The following is a 15,093-nucleotide window of genomic DNA, read 5'->3' as shown; positions in this document are numbered from 1 at the left end:
TTATTTTATTTTTATAATTTCTTGTACTCTTTAATAATAAATGTTTAATTTAAATAAATTATATTTTAAGGAATTTTTGTAAACATAAAATATTTGAGGTTAATTAGTAAATTTTTTTAAGTATAAGGTATTATTAACAATTATTAATAAAATATATTATTTTTGGAGTAGAAAATAGAGTAATACATTAGAGTAAAACCTTATTCCATTTTGGTGTTGCACCATTTTAAAGTAAAATATGGAGTAATACATTGGAGGTGCTCTAAACTCGACTCAAATTGTTCATCTAAAGGATATAATAATCATTATAAATATATATGTTGTCTTTCATAGACTAACGACATCTATTTTGTGAAGGTTCATTTAGGCTATTATTTTCCATGTTTGTTGCCTTGATGCCTTTATGACGTCATTATCATGAGAACTCACGACAACTCTCGGAAGGTCACAGTCGAAAGTTCAATCATCTGGAGCAGTGTTTTTGTGGTCCTGATGGTGATCCCATTAATGTACCATGAAAACGGTGGCAGGTTAAACGGAGGAGAGGGTTGAAAGTATTGGTTCATTATCACTTTCGATGCAATTTTTCCTTGTCCACCACTACATTTTTTGTATTCTTCTCGGGTTTTCGGCAACCTATGCTTGCACAAACGTTCTGAATCTACAAATATCGGCTCCACTTTATAGTTACCCTCAAACACTTTCATGAACATCATTTTCTCCTTTTTATATTTTGCCTGCCCACAACAAGGCAAGAGAAACCCGAAGCAAGTTATGTTTCACAAACACAAACCAAACTTATTGATAGCTTCTTACCGTAAGATCTTTAATGTTTTCGTCGACAATAAGCTTTATGGGGAAAGCTCCAGACCACCACAGGAAATCGAAGGCCACAGTGTTCTCTGTCTCTAAAATCTCTCTTGGACCATCCTTCTTCAAAACCTTTCTTGATTTGTTTTTCTTTATAATTAAAGAAAAATATCACTCTCCAGTATTACTATAGTTAGTATCATTTGAATCGTACAATGATAAGAAAAAAAAACCAGAAGTTGGCGCGCAGACATGTCTATTGACAAGGACATTGGTTTACGCAAATTTTCGAAGGCTGCTAAAGGGGTCACTCCCAATGTGAATTCTATATTCATATGGCAAATACCCCTTTTCGTTGTCACCTTCAAACATAAAAAAAAAAAGAAACATTTCAGATCCAAGAAAAGAAAAATTATAGCGCTTCCTCCAAGGCCAAAGTGGTAATGCATATACTTCGTTTGCTGAATTGTTCTTACCTTCACTTTAGGAGGAGGATCATACCATGGATGCTTTCTCTCTGCAACGTTCCATAGTTTTATTTGCTTATCTTCCTCCTCTGAGTCGTGATATAATTCCATATTATTACTCTCTTTCGGTGACACCGACTTAGATTTATCATCCTCAGATCTCTTGGACCCGGTCTAGTTATAATAAGTATTATCATTAGTTACCTATCTTCGACATTTGACCAATAGTAATTATATAGATTTGGCTTCCTTGGAAAGCTCTGATGGAAATAAATCTGACCTTAAGAGGCTGTTGAGTCTTCTGATTCATCCAAACACCAAATCCAGGAAATCCACCCATTTTTCTAAAAAAATTTAGTACCACAAATGATAGTAATAAGAGAAATCAAATTTGTGTATATTATGGTTTAGAGATCTTTGATATAATGGATGCATCTTGAGAGAATGGTGTACGTTAAATGTTACGTAGGGAAAAATGAGTGAGCAGCTCAACTCCCGTGAGTTATTGACGTATAGGAGAAATCTACATTAGGAAAAAGAAGATCTTCCTATCTGGTTCCTTCAAAGTTACAAGTAGAAAGATGGCATTTTACGTTTTCTTTATAACATTTAAGTAGAAAGGAAGTGCGAAATGGTATCTCAGCGAGAAGACACTTGAAAAATTTCTCTTCTCGAATGGTTTTATGGTTAAGATAACACTCTGCGTAGTGCTTTCTTGATTCATCCCCCTTGGTTCATTTTGTTTTTTCTCGTCTTTTGCCGGGGTGGTCCAACCTTAAGGTTCTGCTTTTTGTAAAAACGTTTTAATCATCTAATGATATTTACAAGTTAATAAAAAAACATTTATGAGAGCCTACCAATTATCTGTGGAGTGATCAAGGTATATGCCCATAAGAGAGGCCTAAATTATGCATTATGGAAAATAAATAGGTAGACAAATGCATATTGTTACAAGGACTTCCCAAATTGACCTTTTTCTCTAACATACAAAGTACCTGACGCAACAAAGTACCTGACACATTTTTGTTTTGCAATTTTTTACAACTTTTTTTGTTTGCATTTTTTTTTAATATTAGTTAGTTAACTTTATGTTTTTAAAATTATTTTATAACATACTAACTTATTCGGCTCGTTAACTAACGAACTTTATGTTTTTAATATTAGTTAGTTAACTTTATGTTTTTAAAACATAAAGTTAACTAACTAATTTTAAAGTTAACGAGCCAAATAAAAGAAATTAGCATGTTATAAAATAAGTTAGCATGTTAACAATAAACATATATATTTACTTTTATACATACGGTTGTGGCAACACAAATGCTATCTGTTTTATACTAGAATACGAACAACTATGCAGACCAATACAAAATTATTTAGAAGCAGATGTGAATTGACAAATATAAAGTATTGGAGCAGACAATTACGTTTTCAGCACCGAGAAAGAATAAGAACTGAGTTTTTTTTATAACAGCTTAAAGTATACATGTAGAAGTTTCTCCGTCGTTGGATCAGGCTCCCTCAGGGCATTTTTTAACATGCTCCGCTGTCGAAAGAAACCAGCCATTTTAAACCACAGCTGTTCGATCAGACACATGGAAACAAAATCAGCCATCAAGTTTTTGCTCTGTTTCGGGTGTCAATTGTTTTTGATTCATGAGGACTGGAAAACAAAAAGATTTCAAACCAAAGAAAGAGAGAATGAGAGAGAGAAGAAGAAGAAGAAGAAGAAGAAGAAGCTTTGCGTCAGAAAAAAAAAAGAAATTAGATTAGAAATGAAAAGAAATTTGAAAAAAGAAAAAGAGAGAGATACATGCTGCAATGAACAGCACACGAAGTGGAGTTTCAGACTGTCTGGCAGAGAGAGTGCGCGTGGGTGCATACATGCATATAATTCTCTCATATATGCCATTTTATAAAATTCCAAATCGTAAAGTAGGTGTAATTCCAATGATCTAGTATCGTCAGATGCCACCAAAAAAAAAAATCTTGTGTTAGAACATTTAGATAATATAAAACACTAGAATTTCGTGTCAAAAACTAATTTTGCGGTAGAATAGCATAATCAAGCGTTAGCCTCATCACAAAATCATAATTTTGCACCAAAGCTGAGGAATAACACATTTTCACCAGCATTTCAGAGCTGTGTTGTGGTAAAAATTTGACTTAAATGAAATTGGCGCAAATATGCAATTTTCCGGAATCTTTAGGGAAAATGCTAAGCTGCAAACTTTTAACCTGATCACAAAGATACACATTTATAAATCATCACGTGTTCTTTAAATCTCATGGCTGTGATACAATAGTTGATTTGTTAGTAGTTGTGATTATTATATTGTAGATCAGTAAAACTTGATGAACCCGCAACTACGCACAGTTGCTAAGAATGTTAACCTCATATAAATGAAAAGAAAGAGATTACAAATAAGTATCCCTAACTAGTAAGATAAATGTTTTCTTGCCAAAAATGAATAAAAAGTAGAGCATTACAATTATGGAAGAGTAACGTCATAACAATTATCTGATCCAAATCATCATTACTGATCCAATATTTTTTTTTTCAGCATCCAAATTTTGTTTTTGAATGAACTTAAAAATTATATTCAATCAAAAACTATTTGTGCATTATACTAAATATTAAAAAAATAAGTCATTTAGTTAATTTTCGCTTAGATGTCAACCATATATGAAGTTTGAAAAATTTCTATCCACTATATACTAAAGCGCAAGTCGCACGCCCAATCCTAACATGTGGAAAATCTTTAAAACAAAAATTTCCAGAAAAATAAAAAAACAAAACACGTGGATGAATTTGAAAATAAGATGAAGTTTCAATACAGGACAAATAACTAAAACAAACGGTTTTTCCGTTATCATTAAACAAAAAAAAATCAATCCTTCATTTTCTGAAACTGAAAAAATTATCTCTACTATATAAAAGGAACTAATTTAGAGATTCCTAAGCTATGCCACATCAGTAAAAATATTTCTATCCAATCAAAGTTACACATCACTTTGAGTTTAACAAGCCTAAATAAAATCCAACTTTAGTCGAAGCCCGTTCTCTAATCATATTACAACGAAGCCCATTTTCTTTAAACAACAAACTTTCAAGAGATTAAATATGACACATTTATTCAACCGATCTTTTTCCTCACATTCCCATGCCTTTTCTCTATACCTTCTCTACAGTTTAAAGAAAAATCAATAGTCATCATAAATCTTATCATTTACTTAGTTACTTAGATCTGTAATTGCCATCTTCCACTAATTCTACTAGCTCCATATAAATATGCCGATGTATCCTTCCGCAGCCAGAATTTCCCTCACAGTTGGTCGCCACCGACTTCGATGCATGCGTGGCTAAGCAACTTTTCTGGCGAAGCTATCTACAGCCGGGTCCAGTTTCGATTTGATGCTTTTGGAAAAAATAACAAGGTTACGACATTTATAGTTACAAAAATTCTCTCTGAGATTTTCATTTCCATTGATCTTTGATTGGTTTCATGTCCGAAATCAAGAGAAAATGTTGAAGGGAACGATTACCACCATGGTAACACGTTTATTTCCATGGAGCTTTGATTGCACAACTGCGCAAGAGCTCGACAACTCAATCAAGTACAATATTTTGCATTTTTAGCTCATTTACTTTTCATTATGTTATGTTATGAATACATTTGAATGTGCTTGCGTCTGAATTTTTGCAGTTAATGGAAAATTATTAGCTCTGTTATTTTTTCCTTTTTGGCGATATTAAAGATTTGAAAATGGATGAACCATAGTGTCTTCCGTGCGCGAGAGACTTACACTTGGAGGATAGTGGCTTTGAAGAAGGTTAGATTCGACAAATTTGAGCCATAGAGTGTGTACATGGCAAAAGACTTTGTGATACATTTTAAAAATAACTTGAAGAAATATTGTGATACTTAGGAGACTCAATTTAAGGATAACATATGTCTTTTCGCAGAAGTTACTCTTCCTCAACTGCCACATGGCATGGTTCAAAAACTATTAGTGAGTTGACTAACTCCCAGCTTTTGGTTTCAGCCAGAGCCGAGAGTGTTCATGGATTCCAAAAATTACGCGAACCAGAAAGTTCAGAGCTTAGAAGCTGTGTATCCAACGTTTCCGTACGCCATGCCGATGACAAAGAAAAGTGAATTCTTTGAGGTTCTTTCTATTGTTTTTTTCTCTTCTTTCGTTCTTCATCTCTATATGATGGGGTTAAATGGTATAGGATGTAGCTTTGGATCTTTTTCTTTAATTTTTTAAAAAAAATTAAACCTGTAGATTTTGTAGCTATAGTTTTAAATTTAATTGATGTGTTAGCTTTAAGTAAAATCGGTTATCACCTTCCTTAAAATCTTATTGCATATGGTCTAATGTGTACATTCATGAACTGTTTCCTTGAGCAGGATAAGCTGGAGAAGATGAAGCTCCGGCAGGATTACCGGAGCTTATGACACTCCAATCTCATAGGGACTGCTTCTACTAAGTAGACCTTGAGAACCTACAACATTGTAAAGGGGCAGCACATGATAGGATAGTTTATTCAATGTAAGTAGAATGCCCTAAAGGTTAACATTGAAGGGTGTATTTTTCCATATATCTTAACATATCTAAAGAGTTTTACATGAAACGAAAGTCAAGTAATTCAGCTCGAGCAAGCATTCCCAATAAGTTGCATCCCAAAGTCCTGGCTCCAGATGGTCAGAGTTACTAAGATCTTAAAATAATTTAGCGTGGTCATAGTTACTAAGATCTTAAAATGATTTAGCATACTTGAAAAGTAATATGGGCACGCTTGAACAAACCAATAAAGTTCCATTTGAATGCAAAATCTGTTTTAGAAGCACATCGATTGGGCAAGTAATAAAATCAGGCAAGAAAAAGAAATATGATAAAAACATGAACACCAGTTTCTCAAACTTAACTCTAAACAACAGTGAGCGAAGCTAACTACCATACCTCCTTGATGATTCTCTCACCTCCAACACAACTTCCTTAAAAAAAAATTATGTCTACCCTATCATTTTAAAAATATGTTTCACTTTCAGATAATTTTGTTACATCTATACTATATAATTAAGAAAGTTAAATGAATCATTAATTCAAATTGACAGAAAACAACATAGAAACAAATAGTTTTTAAAATCAAATATGTATAAACATATACAAATAATTTATTCCAAAAATGTTATAAAATAAATAGTGAAATTTTAGCTGAGAGATAACTTAAAATATATAATAAAACTAAACTCATATATATATATATATATATATATATATATATTTTTCAGTAGTTTGGTGATATGAATAAATTTTCTTAAAAAAAAATCAAACTATTAAGTTAAAACAGTTTATTTTTCAAAGTATAAGAGGATTAAAAATTTGGATTAAAACAAAAAATTAAATATTTTATATTTGATGGATATACAAATTTTTGGATGAAACATTTACCAAACACTATTATATACTATTTCTCCTATTTTAAAATAGTCAATAGATTTATAATTAACACCCGATCAAAAAATTAACAGCTGAGAAATTACATAAATGTAAAATAAAAAACAAAGTGAAATTTATTAGTTCAAAAAATCACAACGAAAACTCAAATCCATCACCATATGTTACACATTATCTTAGACATTTTAACTTTTTGAAAAGTAAAAAGGTATAAAATATTCAAATATATAAAGATGCAAAATGAGTTTTAAAAATAATAATAATAAAAATGTAAAATAAGTTTATAAGGTACAATCCGCGCTACGCGCGGACAAGAATTCTAGTATCCCTAAATTTAAGCACATCATTACCATCACGTTTAAAAATAAATCATTTCATCTACAACTCCTTAAATTATGGCAAGTTTCAAACGGTTTCTTTTTTTTTCTTTATAACTTGCAATCAATTTGTTTATTATCTGTTTACTCTCCCTTTTTTTTTCTCTACAGTGTGTAGTCTTCTTCTTCGTCAATTTGGTTTTAGGTGGTGAATATAGCAAAAATGTTTATAGTTATTTCCAGGTTCAATGTTCTCTTCTTAACTTGATACTCTCTTTTATTTTTCTGCATGATGCCAGTGGATTTCCCTCCTCCTTAAGAGTTTAGTTTTTCCCAAAAATGGAGAATCAGATCACGGTCAACAAAACAACAACCCAGGTAACGATAACTATAAAACATAATTTTTATATATTACTCTTTTCTATTTTTTAACAAAAAAAGGATTTTGACTATTTACTGTGTAAATAGATACAAAACATCAGACCTTAATTTTATTTGGAATACAAACGTGAGTATTTATATTCAGTTTAACATAAAAATTATGTTTAAAGCTTTTTTTTCTTCTAGAATTTATGGTTATAGAACAAAAGAAAAGTTAGGCCATCTTACTATTGAGGAATTTGAAAATGGTATAGTTGCTGTAGTGGGAATTAGATTAAAGTCAATGGTTAGAAGATGTATTTTAGTTAATTGTAATATATTTTCTAAGATAGAAATATATCCACATTTCTATAATTTTTATTTTTATCCACAACTATTTAGATTTATTTTCAGATTTAATACAATTCTAAACAAAATCAAAAGTAAATACAATTCTAATCAAGTTTTATTTTACAAACTTCCTATGTTGTTTAAAAAACTACCTAAAACAGAAAAGAGATAATATTTTAAATAAAATAATTTTCCGAAACTCTAAAATAATAATTCAAGAACAAAATTTTCTCTTACACACACAAGCTAAATTTGTTAATTTTAATATTAAAACAGATTAAGTAATCAAAATAAAAAAATAAGTAAGATTAAAATCAAAATTTTAATTGTAAAAATCAAAATTTAGTCTTAAAATTTGATATTTATCTCAATAGTGTTGGAAAATATTACAAACATGTAACCATTTTAAAAATTATATCAAAATTATTGTTTAACCCCTCCCCCTTTCAACCTATTTGATTAAATTTGAATACACTGCTCATATATAAAATATTTGAAATAATTTAAATATGATTAAAAATTATAACATAATCAAATAACTTTAAATACAGAAAATAGATCCGTGCATACTAGTTATATATTAAAAGATAAGTCAATTAAACGATTTTTGTTAGGTCTCAATCATAAAGAAGTTTAACAAATTGTTATAGTTTGATTTTCAAAAGCTTTAATATGATCATGACCGTTTATTTTGGTGTATAAACGCTTCAAGCGTGCTCTGAACCTTTTTTGGTAAATTAAGGTCCTAGTACTGTACTTTTGTTTATCATGATTACATATTCTCTAAGATCTTGGAGCAAAGCCTTAGTGAATTTGATGGCGACCCCTCGGATGAACCAAGAAACTGGTGGTATATTAAGAAGAGAAGATGGCTGAAATATGTGCTCCATTGTCACCTTTGACCCAATCCTTCCTTTACCGCTGCTACATTTTTTGTACTCTTCTTCACTAATCCGCGACCTAGACTTGCACAACCGTTCTTGATCTACGTACAGTGGCTCCATTTTCCAGCTACCCTCGAACACTTTCATGTGCTTCACTTTCACTTTCTTATATGTTGCCTAAGCAATAACACATATTAATTCACCGAAAAGAAATTGGTTCTTGTGAGAAATATAGAGAAGCTTTCTTACTGTAACTTTTTGATGGTTTTCATCGATGATTACATGTATTGGGATAGTCCCATTATACCCAAGTATCTTCCATCTCAAAACTTTTTCCACTTCCGTAATCTGCCTTGGTCCATCCTTCTTTATAACCTTTGTTGCTATTGTGTCCTTCAAAGGAATTAAAAAGACCATACTCTCAATTATTGCTAATAGCAGATACTCAATTTGAATCATACAATTAGTGAATTAAACAAACCAAACGTGTGCGAAAATGGTCCTTGTACTTTCCCATTGAGTGGAAAAATCCCATGTTTCTTGGATCAGTGAACATCTCGAAGACTGCTTGAGGAGGCCATCCCAATGTGAAATTTATGTTTAAATGGCAAATGCCCTCTTTTGTTTTCACCTTCAAAAAAATATATATAGAAGAACGCTTGAAGACTATTTTCCCTAAATTCAAGCATTTCCTATAATAAAAACAAACAAAAATATATATCCAAGAGTATTGAGATTATAGTGATTGGTTGGGAGGTAGAAAATGATTTTAGCTTTAGTTTTTATCTACAGTCTTAAAAACTACCAATCATGCTTTATATTGGTTTTTAAAACTACAACAAAAAAAATAAAGTTACTGCCAAAAAACACAATAAATAGACTAAATTCTAAAGTTAATTTTTTACAGTTGCAGCCCAACCAATCAATGATTCTTAGCTAATACCTTCACTTTAGCAGGTTCATCGTGCCACTGATGTTTTTTATTTTCAGACATCCAAAGTCTTACTTGCCTCACCAGTTCATCCAAGTCATAGTACTTAGGATCGGTAGCATACAGTGGCATAGATTTAACATGGTCTATTTCCATGGATTCAGCCTACAAGAAAACAAGAAGAATTGTTATCTCATTTACATAATTAACCACCAACAAAAGTATTTGATTTGCTATTACCTTCTCTTTAGGGGTTATAGCAGGATTCCAATACCATGGTCCCTGAAGATACCTATCTTTTTCTGAAAACGAACTAGATTTACCCTTCTCAGATCTCTTGGTCGACGCCTAAAACAGTAAACATCATGATCTAATCTATTCAATTAACCGATATAGTAGACTTCCAAGGGTCCTTTGATTGGTGGAAATGAACTGACCTTAAGGGGTTCTTGAATATTCTGATTGATCCAGCCACCAAATCTGGGGAACATACCCATTTCTATTCCAAAGTTAGTCTACAAAAACTAATGCTTATCTTATGAGAGCAAGAGTAAGTGACGATCTAAAGATTTTATATATTATAGTTTGTGGAATGTTAGTTAAAGTATCTGCATCATGAGAGAATGGTATACGTTAAGTTCTTCGTATGGTGAAACAATGAAGCGGGCAGTTCAGTTCTCGTGACTTATATGACGTACAAGCAAGACTTTCCTCAGGAAAGAGGAGACCGAAGTGTTCAATAAACTGTAGAATGACGAATCCTGTCACGGATTCAAAACCTATCAAAGTCCGTACTCCTTTTTGGGTAAATCAGCAATATTTATTCCGAAATTTTATTATGGTTACGTTCGCCACAAGCTTTGAGTTTGTGTTTGGGTTTCGACATATGACAAGAAGCATTTATTTTTAATTTTGAAACTTTTCTGCTTTACTTTGGGATTTAAATCTTAAATTGTAATCTGAAAACTTCGTTAAGGGTGATAAATTATTAATCAGATTATGATTAATTTGGGTTCATAGAAATACATTTTTAATCTTTAATCCATTGCAATGCTGAAATATTTACTTAGAAACCTAATAATATAACATTTTTTCCCGTTGACCAATTTTTTGCCAGATTGGATTAGGGTTACTACATATGAAGTGGACGGTGGTGGTGGGAGTGGTAGTTTGTTTGTTTTTTTGCTAAGAATGTAAATATATTGAACAAAATAAAAGTTGAAGTTTACAAATTGTCATCGAGAAGGTGTAAAATCTTTATACTAACATTCTAGATCCTAATCATTCTAATCATCCTAATCCATGAATCCTAAAGGTAATTACTTACTAATAGCCATGATAAACCAAATAATCAATGATGATTTAAGATTAATTATGATTAGTGATCAGGATAATCAAAGCAAACACAATATATCGAGATGAAAAAAAGTTAAATATTGAATCTTTCACCAAAATATGTTTTGTGTTTAGGTAGATAACAAGATAAGTCCTAAGATTAAGTCTAAAAAGTATTTATAGAGGCTTAAAACTTAAACCGGGTCGACCCGACAAACTGGGGTTTGACCCGAAAGACAAATGGATGAGATATTCTTCGCATCAACCGCGAACGGCCTCAACCCGCGGCCGTGGTCCGCGGTCCGTAGCTCCAAATCTCGACCTCTCGGACGAGAATCTGCGGCCTTGCATGCTCCGCGCCTGTCGTCTGCGGTTTATCCACAACAGATGGGTCTCTCAGACCGGATTCCGCGGCATGCTCTCATCCGCAGTACACGCCCGCGGCTGACCGCAATAAATGGGTCTCTCGGATCGGATTCCGCGGCCCACCTTCGTCCGCAGTTCATGCCCGCGGCCGTCCAGCTTCACTCCATCTAATCCACTTATCTTTCCCAAGCTTTCATAACTTCAACTTGAGCCTCACGAAACCTGAAATACCACAAATGCATATGATATGCACCTAATTGGACTCTAAATGCATACTAAGTGATTCAAATGAGTATGGAAATGACAAGTAAATCATGTAAAATCTCAAGACAACCTCTGCCACCTCTTCCACTCGACTAGTTTCTCTCGGTGTACCACTCAGGAAACCCGATAATCTGCCAACACTCCTTCTTCTCGTGTCCAGTTCTACCACAGTTGTTACACGCTACAGAAGATCAGCTTCTTGCTACCGTTGCCATCACTCCTCTATCCCAACTTCCGCTCCTTCTCTCGACACTTTTTAAGTCACAAACCCCACCGTTATTTCTTTAATTAGACTCACTTCGAGAGGCTCCTAGTCTCTTCTCTTCTCGCACAACTCTCTGATATATAGAGTTAAGGTCTGGCAAAATCTCCATTCCGATAATGTTGGTGCACACATTACTGTATCTTGCTTCATCTAATCCCATGAGGATATGATGAACCTTTTCTTCTTTTTACTCTTTCGCATACACTTCTTCAGCCTTACACGTACACGTAGGGATAGGCTTGCAATTCAACAACTCTTCCCACTTCTGAGATAATCTCCCAAAGTAATCCATAACACTAGATCCTTCTTGCTTACACGAAGCCAGCTCCGCCTTGAGCTGATGAACTCGCACCGCACGTCCTACTGAGAAGCGTTTCTTGAGCTCTGTCCACATCTTGTAGGCATTAGGTGTGAAAGAAACAGTCGATAGCAGTACTGGAGATATCAAAGCTCTTATTCACCCGACTATCAGGGAATTCGCCGTTCTCCACATCTTCGCCTCCAAAGGCTTCTCCGCTTCATCAGGAATCTTCAAACTCCCGTTAACAAACATGATCTTACGCTTAGCACGTAGCTCATTCTCGAGTTCTAATGCCCACTCGGCATAGTTCTGTCCGGTCAAGACCACCAGAGTAATCGCTGTCCCCGGATTGTATGATGGAACCAAATAATATGGCGACAAGGCTCCTTCGCCTGCAACACTCGACGAACTCACCATAGACTTGCTGTCACCCATTTTCTTCTTCTTCTCTCGTCAACAAAATCTACTCAAAAATTAATTTTGGTGGCTCTGATACCATGTACGACAAGAGAAATATGAGAAAACATCTTGTTATTCACATTAGCTTACGTACATTGTTATATACGTCTCGGCACACCCGAGATATATCTACTTGGTATTTATCGTAATTTATCTCATACAACAGAATATTCTCATCTAACAGGTATGTCTGTTCTGGATCCTTCTAGAACCTTAACAGTAACTAAAAGCTGTTCCATAGCATATTCATTTTGAACTTTTGGCGCTAGCAAGAAAGAAATGTTTAAAGAAAAACTAACATGTCCAGCCGCAGATGCACGGTTTTTGTTGAGTATGGCATTGACTTTAGCTGACAAACATATCTAGAAAAACCAGAAACTGAAACATCATAACTAAGCAATGAACCAAAAGGAAGGAGGATTTATAACATATGTAGTTTGCATTATTTGAGATTATTAAGTACGGGTACCTTTGTCTCCAATGGGCCCCCAGTGTTGGAAATCTGAAATTTGGCAACAGAAAGATTAAGAAAATGACTAGTAGTAAGATACTTTCTTATCTTTCTTTTATATCAATTCATCATCTTTTTACCCTAGTACTGATCTTAGTTTAGTGACTATATGAACCTAACTTTGATAGTAACGCAATTACATCAGTTGTGTTGCCCTTAGACATATACTTTGATCTTTGAATATGAGTAGTATTAACTTTGAACACATAAGTCTGTCATCCGAGATCAGTAACACGATCATATCCATAAACACTCCTGGTGATAGAACCAAAATAATGATCACTCTTTCGGTAAGGTTGATATGAACTCAGATCCGAGAGGATTGAGAACTGATGGATCGAGGGGTGACACTAAGGGTTGCGGAATATCCCAAAGATACTACCAGACTTCGATCGTTGCCGGATGTGACGCACCGGTCCAACAAAAGAAGGATCGAAACTTGGAGATAACCTCACCAAGAAACTAAGAACAAGTTCTACAAAGAACAAAGAGTTTTAACTCAACAAAAGGGGAAAACAATCTGTCTTATGTCGTGGCTCTAAGGCCTTATTTATAGGATTACAAGTTGTAGAAATCCAAAGAAGAATGTGCTAAAAACAAGACATAGAAACTAGAAATGAAGACTTTGACTAAAGACCGAAATTAATGATTTTTGTTGAATTCTTTTTCCCATGCACGACCAAGACTTCCTTGCTGACTCCCTCTTGGTATTCTTGATGAGAATGTGCTTGAAATGGACTGAGGAAAGGGCTGGTCGAATTTGGAAAGAAACAATCCCATAATGAACTTTTTATGAACTTTTCTTTGGGCTGAAAAGGCCCATTTCGCCCAGCAGCTGAACCAGCTCCATCTTCAGTGTTACTTGGCTCATTCAGTTCCAAGCTAGTGCCATTTAGCTCACTCAGCTCATCCAACTCCAAAGTAGTGTCACTTAGCTCACTCAGCTCATCTAGCTCGCCCAAGTAAGTGTCACCTCGTCCAGCTCGTCCAAAGTGGATTCTAGCTCGACCATATGTCTTCAAATGTGAAGTTGGACGGGAAAGACAAGCCCCAGTATGGTCAGATCGGTCATCTGGCCATGGTTCCAGCCAAAGCTCATTTCCGGACGTATGCGGGACGGTCCAGTACACTGCACGGTCAGTATGTCCGGTACGGTGAAAAACATGAACCTCGGTTGAAATGTTCAGAACGTTCTGATCTCCAGGCAGGTTCGGCTCCATGTACTGATCCGTGGACCGCGGTCTATCATTCCCTCCTTCTTCAAAAGGATTTGTCCTCAAATCCAAAGTACCTATATCAAAAAGAGATGAATCAGATACAAAGGAATTAAAATTCATGGAAAATTCAGGGAATGAAAAATATGGACAGAAACTTCCTTGGAGTTTTGAAGTCATTTTCATCAAGGAATTCCAAGTACTTTGGCGTCCATTGGTGCTTGCTCTCCTTAGAAACTGATCATGTTTATCCTGTTTATTCAAAGCAACTAGAGAAACCACATCAAATCTGGTAAATGAATAATCAAAGGGTTTCTCTATCCTTAAGACACCAAAAACAGGTTCCAAGCACTTAGGATAATCATCAAGGACGTGGGCAAGCATTAAGCAAGTAAGCTGGTTGCCAAAAATTGATTTATCAATCTCAAAATCAGGCCAAGGTGAGAAACTGTTATGGAAAGAAAGAGACAATGCCAAATTTGAAAAATTATCATCATGAACGAAATCAAAAGAATTCTTTGGCGTAAGCAATTTTGGTTCATGCCTTTTCCTAAACAAAATCTCTTTCAAAGCACAGCTCAATGAACACAATTTATGAAAAGGTTTGAGCAAAACGTTTTTCAACCACGTAAGAATATGTTTTCTCTTTGAAATTCTCGGTTTCAAAACATTTTCATGAAGAGTAGATGCAATCAACTCATGATCCTTACATTGCTTTTGGTTTAGACAGGAGAATGACTGAGGAAACACCTTTGGTTCATGGAGGATCGGTTTTGGCTCAGGCCGATTCTTTCT

General features: G+C 34.1%; 2 protein-coding genes across 3 annotated transcripts; both read right to left on the bottom strand.

The window, feature by feature from the left end:
- Positions 1-124: 124 nt before the first annotated feature.
- BNAA07G09910D lies at positions 125-1,745 on the bottom strand. The gene is made up of 5 exons (XM_013802916.3): positions 1,558-1,745; positions 1,287-1,451; positions 1,044-1,172; positions 817-960; positions 125-737 (listed from the first exon to the last, which is right to left on the bottom strand). The coding sequence occupies exons 1-5, from the start codon at positions 1,615-1,617 to the stop codon at positions 426-428; spliced, it is 810 nt and encodes a 269-aa protein (XP_013658370.2). The 5' UTR covers positions 1,618-1,745; the 3' UTR covers positions 125-425.
- Positions 1,746-8,316: 6,571 nt separating this feature from the next.
- LOC106355202 lies at positions 8,317-10,157 on the bottom strand. Of its 2 annotated transcripts, none has more exons than XM_022688792.2 (6): positions 10,021-10,157; positions 9,824-9,931; positions 9,596-9,748; positions 9,134-9,283; positions 8,902-9,045; positions 8,317-8,784 (listed from the first exon to the last, which is right to left on the bottom strand). In XM_022688792.2, the coding sequence occupies exons 1-6, from the start codon at positions 10,078-10,080 to the stop codon at positions 8,506-8,508; spliced, it is 894 nt and encodes a 297-aa protein (XP_022544513.2). In that variant the 5' UTR covers positions 10,081-10,157; the 3' UTR covers positions 8,317-8,505. The 2 variants fall into 2 exon arrangements, with proteins under 2 accessions (XP_022544513.2, XP_013650642.2); XM_013795188.3 differs by having other exon boundaries at positions 8,321-8,829.
- Positions 10,158-15,093: the final 4,936 nt, after the last annotated feature.

This window comes from Brassica napus, chromosome A7 (genome assembly GCF_020379485.1).
Source record: "Brassica napus cultivar Da-Ae chromosome A7, Da-Ae, whole genome shotgun sequence".
In the NCBI taxonomy this organism is placed as follows: Eukaryota; Viridiplantae; Streptophyta; class Magnoliopsida; order Brassicales; family Brassicaceae; genus Brassica; species Brassica napus.
Note: the sequence above shows the minus strand (reverse complement) of the source record. Positions and strands in the feature narration are given on the sequence as shown.